The following is a 16453-nucleotide window of genomic DNA, read 5'->3' on the forward strand; positions in this document are numbered from 1 at the left end:
GCATTTGACAGAATTTCTTTTTAAACGAATTTTTACTTAATGAAATTTTTATTTGAAAGCATTTTTATATTTTACGGATTTCCTCTGTACCAACTTTTTATTTAGAAAGTTTTAATTAAAATTCGCTCCAAAATATTTCTGTTAATTTTTTTTTTGTCGGACATTTACAATTTCGAAAAAATTGAAATTCAGCGTTTATCAAATAACAATTTATGCAAATGAAAATTCGGACAAATAAAGATTTGGAGAATTGAAAATTTTGGTATTTAAAAATTCAAATCACTTAAAATTCTATTGAATGAGAATTCTACTAAATGAAAATTCGGTTGAATTAAAACCTTTAAAATAAAAAGTTGGTACAGAGAAAATGCGTAAAATTAAAAATCTTTCAAATAAAAATTAGGTAACTAAAAATTTTTTTGGAAAAATTTGTTTCAAAAGAAATTTTGTCAAATGCTAATTCGAAAAATGAAAATTCCTCTAAAAAATTATATTATATCTATAATAAAATTTTTTAAAATGAAAATTTCAACTAATAATTTTTATGGAAAATTTATGAGCCTGATAATTTTTACTATTTCCTTCATTACAAAGAAAAGGTACAGTTTGAAGAAATAATTATTTGTAAATATAAACTATATACATATAAAACAGCTTTCACAGATACTTTAGCATGTGTAAAGTTCAACATTTTTTTTTATTTTTTACACACATTTTAACATTGACATGAAAATATGAGATGTTAAAATATTATACATTTAATTGTTATTAGTAAATGCTGATTTTTATTCATTTTTAAATTTACCAATCCAAAATACTTTATATAGGGCTCGTTGGATGCTGAATTGGTAAGTTCTGAATAACGGTAACTAAGTTTGTAAAATATTTCATTTTTTATTAACAAAATTTTCTCGAAAACAAAAAACGATATTTTTTTTAATCACTTTATTAAAACTATTCATTTTAAGCTTCATTTTATAGGGTAAAAAAGAAGAAAAAAATGATCCTTTTTTAAAAAGAAAATAAAAAATGTTATTGATTGTCAAAAACAACGCGAGTAAATTTTGAATTTTATGAAAAAAAGATATTCCACCATTCGAAAAAGCAGGTAAAAACCTTTAGAAAACTTATAGGTCGAAATTTTTTCCATCCCTTTATACAATAGTTATGATTTTTCAAAAAATTCACTGTTCACATTTTTGCTATTTGTATACTTCTCCGCAAAACTCAATGTATTAAGAATTTATCTCAGCGCAATTAAATTGATCAGAATTTATCTCAACTTAAAGTGAACAGTCTACATGTTGACATTTTATTCTGTGACACATTTTATCACTTTCGCAGTTGTAATAAGATTATTAATTGATTCAATTCATTGAGACAATTCTGTTTCAACGCTTACATACGTTTATCATAAAATTTTCTACTAATAAACTTTAAATCTAATTAATTTGGTTTGTTTTGAGAAAGTTATTAATTAAAAATATATAAATAGTTTATTAATTAATTTAAAAAAAATTATATTATTTTCTTAAAAATGTCTTCTAATTTTAAATTTCTTCAAGTACATATTAATCATTTTGTGGAAAAGCAAAAATTGTCGAATGTAAAAATCAAAATTTCCAATGGCAATGTGGAAGTAGATAATTTTTTGGCAAATATTTATCGAGTTCAATTGAAGGGAGAAAAAATTGATGAAAATAAAAGTGTGAGTTATAATTTGATAATTAAGTGTTTTCCACAAGGAGAAACGATTATTTTTAATGAATTTAAAATAAGAAATTTCTATCTTCATGAAATTTCTTTTTATGAAGAAAATATTCCAATATTGGAGAAATTATTAAGTGAATATGATACGAATGTGAAAATTAATGATATTCCTATTTATTATGGGAGCTGTAAAACTAAAGGTGATGAGGTAACAACATTTTTTATACGCATTTCTTTTTAAAGTATAATTGAAAATTGCTTTCTATAAATATTTTGTTGTATTTGGAAAGTTTTCAAAAATATTTAATTGTTAACAAATTATTAATGATTATGAATAATAAGAAACAAATAATTAATTAATTTTTCATTAAAAAATTAATTAAAAAACAGTTATAACAAAAAGCAAATATTAATTTAATATTAATAATAAATATAAATTAATAATTAAAAATTTGTGTTATATAAATTAATTATTCTAGGTGCTAATACTTGAAGACGTATCTTATCGTGGATTGAGGGCAAAAAAATCAAAGCTCCTTGATTATTCACATGCAGTAATGGCACTAAAACATCTTGCACAATTTCATGCATATGGTTTTATTTTACGCGTCAAAAAACCGGAATTATTTGAAAAAACTATAAAAACAATTAAAGAACCTGCTTTTTTTGAAAGCGACGATTACACGAAACAATATGGAAAGCTTTGCGATGTTGCAATAAAGGTTTGTGAAATTTTTCAACCCAAGGCTAAATTTCAGAATGCATTTTACAAAAAAAAATGCAAAATTATTATCTTTCGCATTTCTGGAAGTAACTATTTACTAAAAAAAAAAAGAAACTGATAAATGCAAATTTAAAAATTCGGGAAATTACATGTCAAAATTCATCAGTATTCTGTTGGTAATACAAATTTTGGCGGGTAAATTTTAATTCAAAATAATTCCTCAAACTAAAAATTGTTTTATATAAAACTATACACCCAAGTAGCACGATATATCAACCAGATGTTACGGTGATATCACCGGGGAATGTCACCGTGACATCAGGAAAATGTCAAAATGTCCGCCTTACGGTGATATCACACGGTGACATCGTGGTGATATCATGGTGACATCAAGGTGATATCACAGTCATATCACGGTGATATCATGCTGATATCACCGTGATATCATGTTGATATTTTACAGGGATTTAAAATTTTTTAAAAATTATTATTTTTTACTATTTTTTTTATTATTTTTATTATTTTTTTTATTTATTATTATTTTCTAAATTATTAAAAATTTTAAGTCCCTGTAAAATATCAACATGATATCACGGTGATATCACCATGATATCACCGTGATATGACTGTGATATCACCTTGATGTCACCATGATATCACCTCGATGTCACCGTGTGATATCACCGTAAGGCGGACATTTTGACATTTTCCTGATGTCACGGTGACATTCCCCGGTGATATCACCGTGACATCTGGTTGATATATCGTGCTACTTGGGCATAAAATTAAAAATAATTTTACTAAATTTTTGAAGAAATAGTTGAGGTTATGTTAGTAGGTTGAATCTTCCGCGTGCAAAACTGAAATACCGTAACTTCTTTTTTTTTACTTTTAGGTTATAATGGTCAACATAACCTAAATAAAAAAACAATTTATGACATTTCAGTTTCGCACGGCACAATATTCATATATTCAGTTTTTAATATTTATTTAAAATTCAAATAATTTAATTTTTCCCCTGTTGAAAATTCCGACCTCGTTTACGACGTCGTATTCTAAGTAGTTTGCGACGTAGTAAACGACGTAGTAAACGAAGTAGTAAACGACGTCGTAAATGAAAGCGGAATTTGGGATAGCAAACTACGTCGTTTACTACGTCGTTTACGATGTCGTTTACTACGTCGTTTACTACGTCGTTTACGATGTTGCAAAAATTATTTTAATATTATTTATTTAGTAATTTAGTAAGTCCAATATCCAATATTAAAAATTTTAATAATAATTTAAAAAATCAATAATTTAAAAAAAAATTTATTTTTATTATTTTTTTATAGTTATTATTATTATTTTATTTTTAATATTTAAATTAAAATAAAAAAATGGTCATCAAAATATTAGTGAAACCATTTCTTCCAAAAAAGAATTTGTCTCAAATCCAATAAAGGAGAGACATCGGGCAGAAAAAAATTTCGACAAAAAAAAAATTTTCGATCACTGCTTATATACCAATCTAAAGGCACCTCAACTGCGAGAAACAGTTATGATGTTCGCCCTCCCTGTGGCGTTGAGCGAACTTAAGTCCAGAGCTGAGCCATCAGCGCAGCGCGGAAACATTTGAAAAATTTGATTTTATTAGATATTTTATTTTATTTTAAATATGACAAATAATTAACTTAATAAATAATTAATGTCATAAATAATTATTAATAACATAATGTCATACTTAATAATTCGTTAATTAATTATTTTTAACGAAAATTTGACAAAAACAAAATTTGTTGGCCAAAAAAAATATTACCATTAAAAAATAATTTTTTTGTTAAAATTTCGTAGTAAAAAAAATTTTTTCAAGACAATTATTTGTGACCTAAAAAAATATCACGATGAGAATATAATTAACAAAAAAAATTACTCGTAGCACAGAAAAAATTTCACCATGAGAAAATAATTTTTTTTAAATTTTATTTGTAAAAAATTTATTGGTAGCTCAAAAAAAATATCACGATGAGAAAATAATTTTTTGTCAAATTTTCTCTGTAAATAAATTAATTAACTAAATAACGTACCGTAAAACGGGGTTATTTCGCTCATTGCGGGTAAATTCGCTCACCCACTTTTATGCTTTATTTCAGCTTTAAAATAAAGTTTAATACATTTATTACCAGGTTAAATTTTCGTAATAAAAAAATTAATTAATTTATTATTAAGCTAACTAGCAAAATTAAACGCGCGCAAGCGCGCCAAATTGAGGATTTAATTATTTGTTATAAAGAAATTAAAGATTAATATTATTAATAATAATTTAATTTATTAGAATATTATAACATATTAAATGATAATAATGAAAATTATATGTTTACAGGCCTCGGATTATACGACTTTTTCCGACTTTTTTCAAAAATACGACTTTTATCAACTTATTTTAATAAAATGCGACTTGTTTTTTACATTTGAAAAGAAAATGTAAATAAAATACATTTTTTTGGTATAAAATGTAGATCTTCTTCAGATCTTCTTCAATTCAATTATTTAACAAATTTTGAACTAAAATGATTCTTCACTAAATTAATTATTTTTAATAATTTTAATGAAATACATTACAAATTCAATTATATCAAAATTATTTTTCAATTAAAATTTTTATGAAATTTAACAATTGTTTATAATTTAAAAAAAAATATCACAATAAAATTGAATTATTTTTTAAAAATTTCAATTCAAGATAAACTAAAATTCAATTATTACCCGAAATTTTAATTCAAAATCAATTAAAATTCAATAATTATCCAAAATTTTCAATTTAAAATTTAATTATTTACCAAGTTTTCAATTTAAAATGAAATAAAATTCAATTATTTTCTAAAATTTCTATTCAAAATTAATTATCCAAATTTTCAATCAAAAATGAACTTAAATTAAATTATTATAAAAAATTTCAAGTAAAATTCAAGTATTTCCCAAAATTTTTAATTCAAAATGAACTGAAGTACAATTATTTTCCAAATTTAAAATCAAAATTAAATTTCATTATTCTCAAAAATTTTAATTCAAAATTAATTGAATTTTCAATAATTTGAATTTAAAAGCATCTAAAATTTCTAAAATTTTCCATCGAAATTTTTTTTTTTTGAAATTTAATAATTTCAATTATAACTCTAAGGAAATTCAATTATTTTTAACTATTTTAATAATATTCTTTGAAAATTCAACTATGTGAAACCATTTTTCAATTAAAAATGATTTTCAAATTATTGTATTTTGTCCGCATTTTCTAATAAATTTTTAGTGAAATCATCTAAAATTTTAATTACAAAACACTTAAAGTTTCAATTAATTTCAAAAATCTCAATTTTAAATCTTTGAAAATTCAATTAAATTTAAAAAATGTTTTCCAAAAATTGTTTGATAAATTATTTTTAGATCTGTAAAATTTAATAATTGTTTGAAAATTAACTATATCTTTTGAAATTTAATTATTTCTAAAAATTTCAACTTTAACCCTTCGAAAAGGATTATTATTAAAAAAAAATTTTTATTTAAAAATCTGTAAAATATTTTTGTTAAAATGAAAAACAAATCCACTTTTTTTTGGAATATAAATCGACTAAAACGACTGTTTTGTGTCTTTAAGTTGATTCGAGGCCTGTGTTTTTATAATTAATATTTAATAGGTAATCGTTGGCCCCTGGTACCTTAAAAATAAATTTTTTTCAAATTACTATCTTGTACGAAATTTCCTGGCGCATCTTTTTTCTCATTATAAATTTTTTGTATTTGTATACAATTTTTGAATCAATATACAACTTTAAAAAAATTTTCGTTGGTAAACGTTGTGTACTTCAGCTTCGTGAATTGAATTTTCGAATTTGGAATTTTAAAGAAACTTATTTTATTATTTTATTTTAAAGAAATTTGGAAACACAATTATACAATTTTGGCAAAAATGAGAAAAAGAATTGTCAAAATTTGACACGTCATAAGATTACTATATTCAAAAAAATACGTGAAATCAGAAAAGGCCAACTTCAAGTTAGGACAGAAAGACAGACCAAACATTTTATTATTATATAATTATTTAATTAATTTTTTTTACAGAGAAATTTTGACAAATAAAATTATTTTCTCATCGTGATATTTTATTTGGGCCACAAATAATTTTTTTATTGAGAAAATTTTAAAATAAGTAAATTTCTCATCGTAATATTTTTTTGTGCTACGTATAATTGTTTTGTTAAATCTTTTTACAGAGAAATTTTTACAACAAAATTATTTTTCATCGTGATTTTTTTTAAAAACACGAATTTTTTTTTTCAAAGAAAATTTGAAAAAAAATTATTATTTTATCATTGTGATATTCTTTTGTGCTACGAATAAATTTTTGGTAAATTTTCGTAGTAAAAAAAATCAACGATTTATTACGGTATTTAGTGAATTAATTGTTTTTAAGAGAAAATTTGACAAAAAAGTTATTTTCTTATCGTGATATAATTTTTTTAGGCCACAAAATATTTTTTTTACAGAGAAAATTTAAAGATAATTAAATTTCTCATCTTGATATTATTTTTGTTCTACAAATATTTTTTTGTTACATTTTCGTAGTAAAAAATTAAGTAACTATAATAATTACCGTAAAACAGGGTTATTTCGCTCAGTGCGGGTAAAGTCGCTCACCCATTTTTTTTCTTTAAATTTGATTAAAAACTAAAATTTAGTATTTCTATTAACAAATTTAACATTTTTACCTGCTAATAAAGGTATTAAACTTTATTTTAAAGCTGAAATAAAGCATAAAAGTGGGTGAGCGAATTTACCCGCAATGAGCGAAATAACCCCGTTTTACGGTACGTTATTTAGTTAATTAATTTATTTACAGAGAAAATTTGACAAAAAATTATTTTCTCATCGTGATATTTTTTTTGAGCTACCAATAAATTTTTTACAAATAAAATTTAAAAAAAATTATTTTCTCATGGTGAAATTTTTTCTGTGCTACGAGTAATTTTTTTTGTTAATTATATTCTCATCGTGATATTTTTTTAGGTCACAAATAATTGTCTTGAAAAAATTTTTTTTACTACGAAATTTTAACAAAAAAATTATTTTTTAATGGTAATATTTTTTTTGGCCAACAAATTTTGTTTTTGTCAAATTTTCGTTAAAAATAATTAATTAACGAATTATTAAGTATGACATTATGTTATTAATAATTATTTATGACATTAATTATTTATTAAGTTAATTATTTGTCATATTTAAAATAAAATAAAATATCTAATAAAATCAAATTTTTCAAATGTTTCCGCGCTGCGCTGATGGCTCAGCTCTGGACTTAAGTTCGCTCAACGCCACAGGGAGGGCGAACATCATAACTGTTTCTCGCAGTTGAGGTGCCTTTAGATTGGTATATAAGCAGTGATCGAAAATTTTTTTTTTGTCGAAATTTTTTTCTGCCCGATGTCTCTCCTTTATTGGATTTGAGACAAATTCTTTTTTGGAAGAAATGGTTTCACTAATATTTTGATGACCATTTTTTTATTTTAATTTAAATATTAAAAATAAAATAATAATAATAACTATAAAAAAATAATAAAAATAAATTTTTTTTTAAATTATTGATTTTTTAAATTATTATTAAAATTTTTAATATTGGATATTGGACTTACTAAATTACTAAATAAATAATATTAAAATAATTTTTGCAACATCGTAAACGACGTAGTAAACGACGTAGTAAACGACATCGTAAACGACGTAGTAAACGACGTAGTAAACGACGTAGTTTGCTATCCCAAATTCCGCTTTCATTTACGACGTCGTTTACTACTTCGTTTACTACGTCGTTTACTACGTCGCAAACTACTTAGAATACGACGTCGTAAACGAGGTCGGAATTTTCAACAGGGTCATGTTCTGTTGAAAAATCGTTATTTTAATAACTAATTTTATTTCGAAATACAGGCCATAGAAAATGAAGGAACGTATTATGTTGAAAAAATTAATAAGTTTAGAAACAATGTATTCAAATATTGTTTATATGATACAAATGGAAGTAACGCAGAACCATTTGCAACAATAACTCACGGTGACTTTTGGACGAATAATATGTTATTCAAATATAACGAGGCAAGTATCGACTATTTTTTCATATGTCCCAATTAAAAATTTTATATATTGTTTTTTGTTATTCTATTTAAATCAGGTGTTATGGCTGCGCGCGAAGTTTCTTATTTTCCAGTCAATGACACCAACGTAATTCTAAAAAGTGAGGTTATGATTACCATATTTAGTTCACGTATTAAATTGGTATCATTGGCTAGAAAATAAGAAACGTCGCGCGCAGCTATGACATCTGATAAAAACAACTTCTAGAATATGGCACATATTATTTAAATTTATTTTGCAAAAAATTATTGAAATTAATTAATATTACAGAATTCTGAACCAGAAGACTTTTGTTTTTTGGATTTTCAAATGTATCGTTATGCATCGCCAATTTTGGATATTGTTTATATGCTTTTTATTTGTTGCACCTATGAAATGCGCCAAATTTATTATGATGAATTATTAAAAGAATATTACAAGTCATTTTCAGAATTTTTAAATAAATTTCATCTCAATGCAAATCAACTTTTTCCATATGAAATATTTATGAAACAATTACAATCTTTTGGAAATTATGGCGCATGTTTGGCACTTTTTGCTCTTCATGGCTTTTTAAAAGAGAAAACAGAACCAATTATTTCTGTACATGTTGAAAATTGTTTAAATGATTTATTCGAAAGATTGGAAACCAACAAATTGTACGCGAGTATGTTGAAAGGAATTTTTAAAGATATGGTCGATAAAAATTATATATAACAAAAAAAATTATATATCATAAAAGTAAATAAAAATAGTTTGAAAAATTTTCTTGTTATTTGAAATAATACTACCCGTTATCAATTGAAGCTTTTCGAAAAGCCCTTCTACAGGGGCTTCTTTTAATAGACACAAATATAAAAACCGGTTGGACTAATAATATAACTTATATTTTATTTAAAATACTGCAATTTAATTTAAGAATTAATTACTATTGCCACTTATTTTTACTGACAATAAAAAAAAGTAAATTTTAAGTAGCTGTCAAAAACACACTCCTCACATTGCGCGTGGGTGCGACTTGGGTCGATTCGTCTTTCAGAACAGCTGTTCGATGTCATCCTCCAACTAACAAAGAGGGCATTTGAAATTAATTATTTCTTTGATAAATAATTTTAACGTCAACAATGGTGCAGTGTATAGTTATTAAAATAAAAAAAATGTGCAACATAACATGCTTGTGAAATAAAAACAAATAATCAGTGTCCTTGACACTGACAGTTTGGTGTATATATATATATATAAAAATTGAAAAGTGCAATATGTATTTATAATCTTATTTTACTTACAAATGTATTCAAAATTAAAATGTACGTCATGAAAATATTGCTTAATCATCTTACGTATTTAATAATTCAAGAAAATCATTGCTAATTTGTATTCAGATATAATTTCACTAAAAAAAAAAAAAATTACGGCAATATTTCAAACTTAACCTCACTTGCAAAGAAAACATGAACTTCAAGGGCTCTCAATAGAAAAATGGTTATCAGGAAAGTAAAAGAAAAGAATATTTAATTAATGCAAGAAAAATATAAATTTCAAGGAATGTTTTGGAAATTTAATGAAACTGCAAGTTATTTAATATTTTGACAACACTGCCAAAAATTTGTAGTGTACAAAAAAAGAAAGAGAAAAATTGTTTATTTTCAACGAAATTGTATTATTATTGGGTGAAAATTTCAAATGTCTTCAGACGATGATTTTGAGAGGCCCTTTGAGGATATTGAACCTCCGCAATGGGCTGCTTTAAGAGAGATATGTCAGGCAAATGTTTCATATTTTGCTGCAGGACAAGATGACAGCAGTATAAGGATAAAGGGTGCATTAATTGCGTGTTTAGATTACTTGGGACAATTGTATCCTATTTATAAAGAAATTGCTAAAATAGCACCGCAATTTGATTTTGATTCAAAAACACCTGGAAATGGATATAGAAGTTTTTTAATTTTAGTTGACAAATGCATTTTATACACTTGCAATGTTTCTCGTCGAATGTATCGTCAGAAGGATTTTTTATTTTTCTCCAAAACTTTTCATACTAAGTAAGTTTATTCGAGTTTTTTTAAATATAAATCTAAAAAACATTTAAATCAAATAAATAATATTATTGATTATTTAAAAATATATACATATGGGGAAATTTCATAAGAAATGTCTTTTTTTTAACTGGGATATTTTTTTTCTAAATCTTTATTAAAAATAAGAAAATACGTATTTTTCTATATTTTTATTTGAAGAGCAAATTTTCAAAAGTCGATAAATCCAATTTTCAAAAAAGTGGAGATAAACGCAGACTTATAACGTATTAAAGACTTTATTAATCGATCTGTCACTGTTGAATTGAAGAAATAAAAACTTCTAACAAAGAAATTTCAATTTAAAAACATCTGGGTTTAACCAAGATGATTTATAATTTTAATTTCTTTTAATAGAAGAAATAACTAAAATCTTAATATTTCTTCAATTATGATAGACTTTAATTTATTAAATACAAAATGTATTAAATTTAAAAAAAAATTATATAAATAATTTATTACAAATTTTATTTCTTAAAATTAACTTAAGTTATTATGTGAAAAATGTAATTTATTTAAATTTTTTTAAATAACAAAATATGGATTTATCACTTTTATAAAATTTACTCCTCATTCAATAAAAATTATGGAAGTTACGATTTTTTTAAATTTATCGTCGCCAGAAGCAAAGTACTTTTGAAATTAATTTTTCTCCGTCCTACTTACAGATAAAAAAATTATATATATGAAATTTGTTAGATTTTTCTTTAATATTTTAAATATATACTGTAAAAAATTACGTAACTATAACGGAAGCATCTAAAAAATTAAAATTACATAAGTCTAAGAAGTGCCTTTTTTCAAAACCAAAGTGATCGATTTTTGAAATTTTTTTTTAAAATTCGATTTTTTCGATTTAAATCTGATGTTTTTTATTTAAATGAAATTTCTTTATACTTACGTCACATTTTTCAAAAGTTAATTTCTAAATTATTTATTTTTTAATAAATATTTAAAAGATAAATTTAACAATAAAAACATCAAAGAAATATTTATATTTTTATCAATGAAAATAAAATTTTTGAATTAAAATCTGAAATTTTCCAACAATTCGTGTTTTTCAAAATTGTTGATTTCTAAAAAGAACAAAATAAAAACTTTGAACTAAAAGAATCCAAAGAGACATTTTTTTCAAAGATGTACGGTCTTTGGAACTTTAATAACTTTTTAATAATAGTAAAACTGCTCAAATGAATTTTTATTGATTTAATAACTTTGTGGAAAAAAATTAGAGCCACATATAATGATACTTTTTTTTGTAAAAATTGTAATATTTTTTATTGGTAAAAATAGGGAAATTAGAATATGTTCTAGAATTTATTTAAATTATCAAAAATTTATTTAAAAAATTCAGAAATTAATTTTATTATCGTTACTTAAAATAATTAAATAGAAAATTTTATTTACAGAGAAATTGAGACTTGTTCGCAACTTTTGGCCTCATTGTTCACTTTATTACAACATCTACAAACTCTTTACTCCTGGAGTATAGCAGATGAAAACAAAGAACCTTCTCTATTTGCTTCAGAAGATCATGGTCCTCAAGAACTTTTAAATCAAGCTGAAGCTGTCAATCAGTATTGTTTTTACGGCAGATGTATAGGATTTCAGGTATATATTTCTTTTAATACCTATGTATTTGGAAATATTAAGATTTTACAAAAAACTTTTGAGTGGTCCTTTTTTTGAAGAAAAACTGAAACTTTTTTTTCTTGTCAAAAATGGTTAAATTCAATACTTTTACAGTTCAGAATTAAAAATTTCTATAACTTTAAAATTCGAGGAAAAAATATATAATTTAGCCGACTTTAAAAGGTCGACTATAAATTTGACGTGAAATCGTCATTATATTTAATTATTTTAATAATTAATATTGAAGATTAGTGATAAAATAAATGTAAATCTTTTTTTCAGTTTTGCAGTAGTATGCAAGTAATATTGAGAACAATATCGATTTGTATGGCTGCATTTAGTGAATCATTTTTCCCAAAAGGAAACGTATTGGAAAGATGGGGCAATTCTTTAAAATATGTATCTGATCCTGAAGCAAAAGCTCGTTGTCTAGTTAACATATCTCAAAATGCAGATATTTCTTTCTGCAAAGCATTTTGGTTGCTCAACGAATCGGGTAAAATTTTTATTTACATGCTTATTAATAAATTAATTAAATATATCTATATCACAATGTTTCTTAACTTTAACCTATAGGTGTTCACACTAAAATTTGTTTCACATCTTTCACATTTTCAAACATTTTATAATTCAAATTTCAACATCCTTTATTTTATTAAAGTTTTCAGGAATCGACTGGCGTAAAAATTTATCTTTTCTTAAAATTTTAATTGAAATAAATCTTTTTGTATTTTTTGTTAAATAATAATTAATTTTTTAAAAGTCCAACATTCATCATTGTTATTAGAAATTTCTAATTTTTGTGACTTTTGTTTAATATAGGTATAGCACAGATTTATCCATCAATTGTGATGCCAACATTAGCCATCAATCAAATTATTTCCATACCACCTGAAGAAATGAATCTTGTTACACTGGAAAATAATCCAGTTTCTATTCCAATACCTACGAGTCATATTGGAAAGAAACCGATACATGTCAGATTAATGAGTGCTAAGCGAAGAATAGGAATGGTATGTGTGGTATTTCTTTTCCCAAAAATATTTATAAAAAGCATTCTAAAATTTTCAAATAAAATTTTGTCTTTCTCCCTAAACTTGACAAAATTTTTTTTTCCAAAAGTCGAATTTTTTTTTTTTTAACTAATTCATCTCTTTGATATTTTTTCAATGCTTTTAATAAAAATTCCTGATTTCCTTGACCTGTGGTAATCCTGAAAATATTTGTTTAAAAATCTTTATATTACATCAAAACTATTATAATTAGTTTAAAAAAATATTTTAAAACGTAACGTTTGATTTACTTGAGCAATTCTACTTTTATTGCATTACATTACAAAGTTATTAAAGTTGACAAAAGCAAAACATTTATTTAAAAAATTTCATTTTGGATAATTTTTGTTCAAAATTTTCATATCAGTTCAAATATTTTCTAAACAAAATTCTAGGGATTCAAACTTTTTAAGGTATAATATTACAAAATTATTGACTTTTTAGAAATCAACAATTTTGAAAAACACGAATTGTTGGACAATTTCAGATTTTAATTCAAAAATGTTATTTTCTTTGATAAAAATATAAATATTTCTTTGATAAGGAAAAAAATTTCAGGTATTTCTGGATCAAATTTATGATATTTATTTATTTATATTTCTTTGATGTTTTTATTGTTAAATTTATCTTTTAAATATTTATTAAAAAATAAATAGTTTAGAAATGAACCTTTGGAAAATGTGACGTAAAGATACAGAAATTTGATTTAAATCAGATTTTTTTGATTTAAAAAAAAAATCATGATTTTTATCAGATAAACTAAAAATGTGAATTAATTATTATTTAATTTTCAGGTAGGATCAGGAAGTGTGGGAGGTCGATTAGAAAATCAATCTGATGTTCTTGTGATACATTGTCATGGTGGTGGATTTGTTGCGCAAAGTTCCAAATCACATGAAGTTTATTTACGCGGTTGGGCTGTGAGTTTAGACGTGCCAATTTTGAGTATCGATTATAGTTTAGCGCCCGAGGCTCCATTTCCTCGTGCTCTAGAGGAAATTCTCTACACTTACGCCTGGGTATTAAATCACTCAAGTACTTTACTGGGCAGCACAGCTCAAAAAATTATTTTCATAGGTAATTACTGTCAATATTAATTCGTGAATATTTTTAAAATATATTAATCGGATTAAGAATTAACTTCACAATAAAATGTGTTTTTCTATTTGAAAAATAAAGAAACATTTTTTTTTTATATTTTCATAACATTTTTTTAGATAAAAATTATTTTCTTAAAGAACATTAATTTTAAAAACAATTTATTTAAAAAGTATTATTTGTTTATGATTTTTAAAAAGTTTTCCCTGATTAAAAAAATTATGAATATTTTCAGGGGATTCGGCTGGTGCTAATTTAATTTTAGGAACAACTCTCAGATGTTTTGAATTGAATATTCGAAGACCCGATGGAATATTTATGGCCTATGTGCCTGTTTGGGTGGAATTTATTCCATCACCAGCTCGTTTACTTTGTCTTACGGATCCATTGTTACCATTAGGTTTTATGATGAGATGTTTAAAAGCCTACGCTTTAGGAAATACAAAAAAATCTCAAATGTAGGAAGAAAAAATAAATTAATAACAATTTTTACATCTCAAGAATATAATGATAAATGTATTTAATTATTCTTTTAGGGAAAATGACGAAAACGACGAAAGTTCCAAATCTGATACTGAATCATTTGCAGAAGTTAGTGAAAGTGATTTAATTGCTTTGGCTCTAAGTCCTAATGGCGATGAAGATGGGCCTAAAATTTCATCATTACCTTCGGATTCAACTTTGAATTCTGTTAGTTTAGCTGATGTGGATGGTGCACAAGGTTCGTTTTTTTTTATTTAACAATTTCTTAATTATTTGCTACTATTATTTTTTTCATAAATCTTTTAGCATCAGAACTTCCAGAAGAGAAAGCAAAGTCTCAGGAGTATATACAAAAATTTTTGAATTTATATAAAAATTCTAATTTACGTTCGTCTTTTCCCGTTTTAAATGGAAATAAAGGAAAAGATAGTGAAGGATCGACAAGCTCAAAGTCATGGTCACTTTTTGGTTGGAGTTCGAAAAAAAGTGACGATGACAAAATGGACAATAGTGGCGAGAGAAGTCCTCTCGATGAATTTGTATTCAATGTTCCTCGTCATCCACTCTTGAGTCCTTACCTCGCTTCTGAAAGTATTCTCAGCCAATTTCCACCTGTTAAAATATTGGTAACACATATTTTTTTTAAAGTATATATTTGAATAATTTTTAATATAAATTGAACATTATGTAAAAAAAAATTGTACCATAATTTTTTTGTTTTCTTGTATAAGACGGTGGAATTTGATCCTTGCCTTGACGACTGTGTAATGTTTGCCAAGAAACTTCTAAAACTTGGAAATTCGATTACACTCGATATACTTCCCGGCCTACCTCATGGATTTTTAAATTTTTGCTTGGTAATTCGTAATAATATTATTAATTTTAATAATTAAAAAAAATGTTAAATAAATTAATTTTATTAGTTTTTAATTTCCAAATAATAAAAAAACAAACTATTTTTCAGATCTCTAAAGAAGCAGCAGATGGTTCAGAATTATGTGTAAAACGAATACAAGAATTGATTGAAATGGCTAAAGAAAGATCTTAATTAAATATATTATATACAGTTCTCTATATTGACAAATCCATCCACTTGAATTGATAAATGTGCAATTTCTTATCCAAAAAAGGAAAGTCCGTATGTTTCTAATGAGTTTTTAATTTTTATCTGCTGTTTCATAAGCAAAGACAAAAAAAATATTGCACTTGAGTCCAATTTTTTCGCCAATATATTATACAACATTATTCACAGTTTGTACTAAAAAACAGATGTAAATATTTTAATATCTACAAATTTTTCTCCAATCAATTTAATATATATTAATTTTTTTTTATTTATTTAATATTTGTCAATAATATATAAATTAATTTTTATACCTGATTCCAAAGAAATTGTTCTGTATACATTGGATGAAATATTTTTTAATAAGAGAAAAGGCCATTTTAATGATAAAATAGTTTTTTTTTTACGTAAAGTGCGTAGTTTTCCAAAAGAGGCTCAAAGAAAATGTAAATTTTAATTACATAACCAAAAGGTC

The 16453-nt window shown here is 24.1% G+C and overlaps 2 protein-coding genes across 2 annotated transcripts; both read left to right on the forward strand.

Annotated features, from left to right (window-relative positions):
- The first annotated feature begins 771 nt into the window (after positions 1-771).
- On the forward strand, positions 772-9341 carry LOC127279758 (uncharacterized). Its single transcript, XM_051302294.1, has 4 exons — positions 772-1918; positions 2190-2432; positions 8393-8557; positions 8867-9341. The coding sequence occupies exons 1-4, from the start codon at positions 1538-1540 to the stop codon at positions 9290-9292; spliced, it is 1215 nt and encodes a 404-aa protein (XP_051158251.1). The 5' UTR covers positions 772-1537; the 3' UTR covers positions 9293-9341.
- Positions 9342-9985: 644 nt separating this feature from the next.
- Positions 9986-16224, forward strand: LOC127279753 (hormone-sensitive lipase). The gene is made up of 10 exons (XM_051302281.1): positions 9986-10617; positions 12060-12261; positions 12565-12778; positions 13105-13295; positions 14129-14411; positions 14668-14890; positions 14969-15153; positions 15222-15541; positions 15647-15772; positions 15880-16224. The coding sequence occupies exons 1-10, from the start codon at positions 10259-10261 to the stop codon at positions 15961-15963; spliced, it is 2187 nt and encodes a 728-aa protein (XP_051158238.1). The 5' UTR covers positions 9986-10258; the 3' UTR covers positions 15964-16224.
- The last annotated feature ends 229 nt before the right edge of the window (positions 16225-16453 follow it).

This window comes from Leptopilina boulardi, unplaced genomic scaffold, assembly GCF_019393585.1.
Source record: "Leptopilina boulardi isolate dan_hultmark-lab unplaced genomic scaffold, ZJU_Lbou_2.1 LbouV2_223, whole genome shotgun sequence".
NCBI classification, from domain to species: domain Eukaryota; kingdom Metazoa; phylum Arthropoda; class Insecta; order Hymenoptera; family Figitidae; genus Leptopilina; species Leptopilina boulardi.

Coding starts and splice junctions, on each gene's coding strand:
- LOC127279753 (XM_051302281.1), top strand. CDS start 10,259: ATGTCTTCAGACGATGATTTTGAGAGGCCCTTTGAGGATATTGAACCT. Junction 12,262..12,564: donor GCAGATGTATAGGATTTCAG/GTATATATTTCT, acceptor TCTTTTTTTCAG/TTTTGCAGTAGTATGCAAGT. Junction 14,891..14,968: donor AATACAAAAAAATCTCAAAT/GTAGGAAGAAAA, acceptor TTATTCTTTTAG/GGAAAATGACGAAAACGACG.
- LOC127279758 (XM_051302294.1), top strand. CDS start 1,538: ATGTCTTCTAATTTTAAATTTCTTCAAGTACATATTAATCATTTTGTG. Junction 1,919..2,189: donor GTAAAACTAAAGGTGATGAG/GTAACAACATTT, acceptor TAATTATTCTAG/GTGCTAATACTTGAAGACGT. Junction 2,433..8,392: donor TTTGCGATGTTGCAATAAAG/GTTTGTGAAATT, acceptor TTCGAAATACAG/GCCATAGAAAATGAAGGAAC.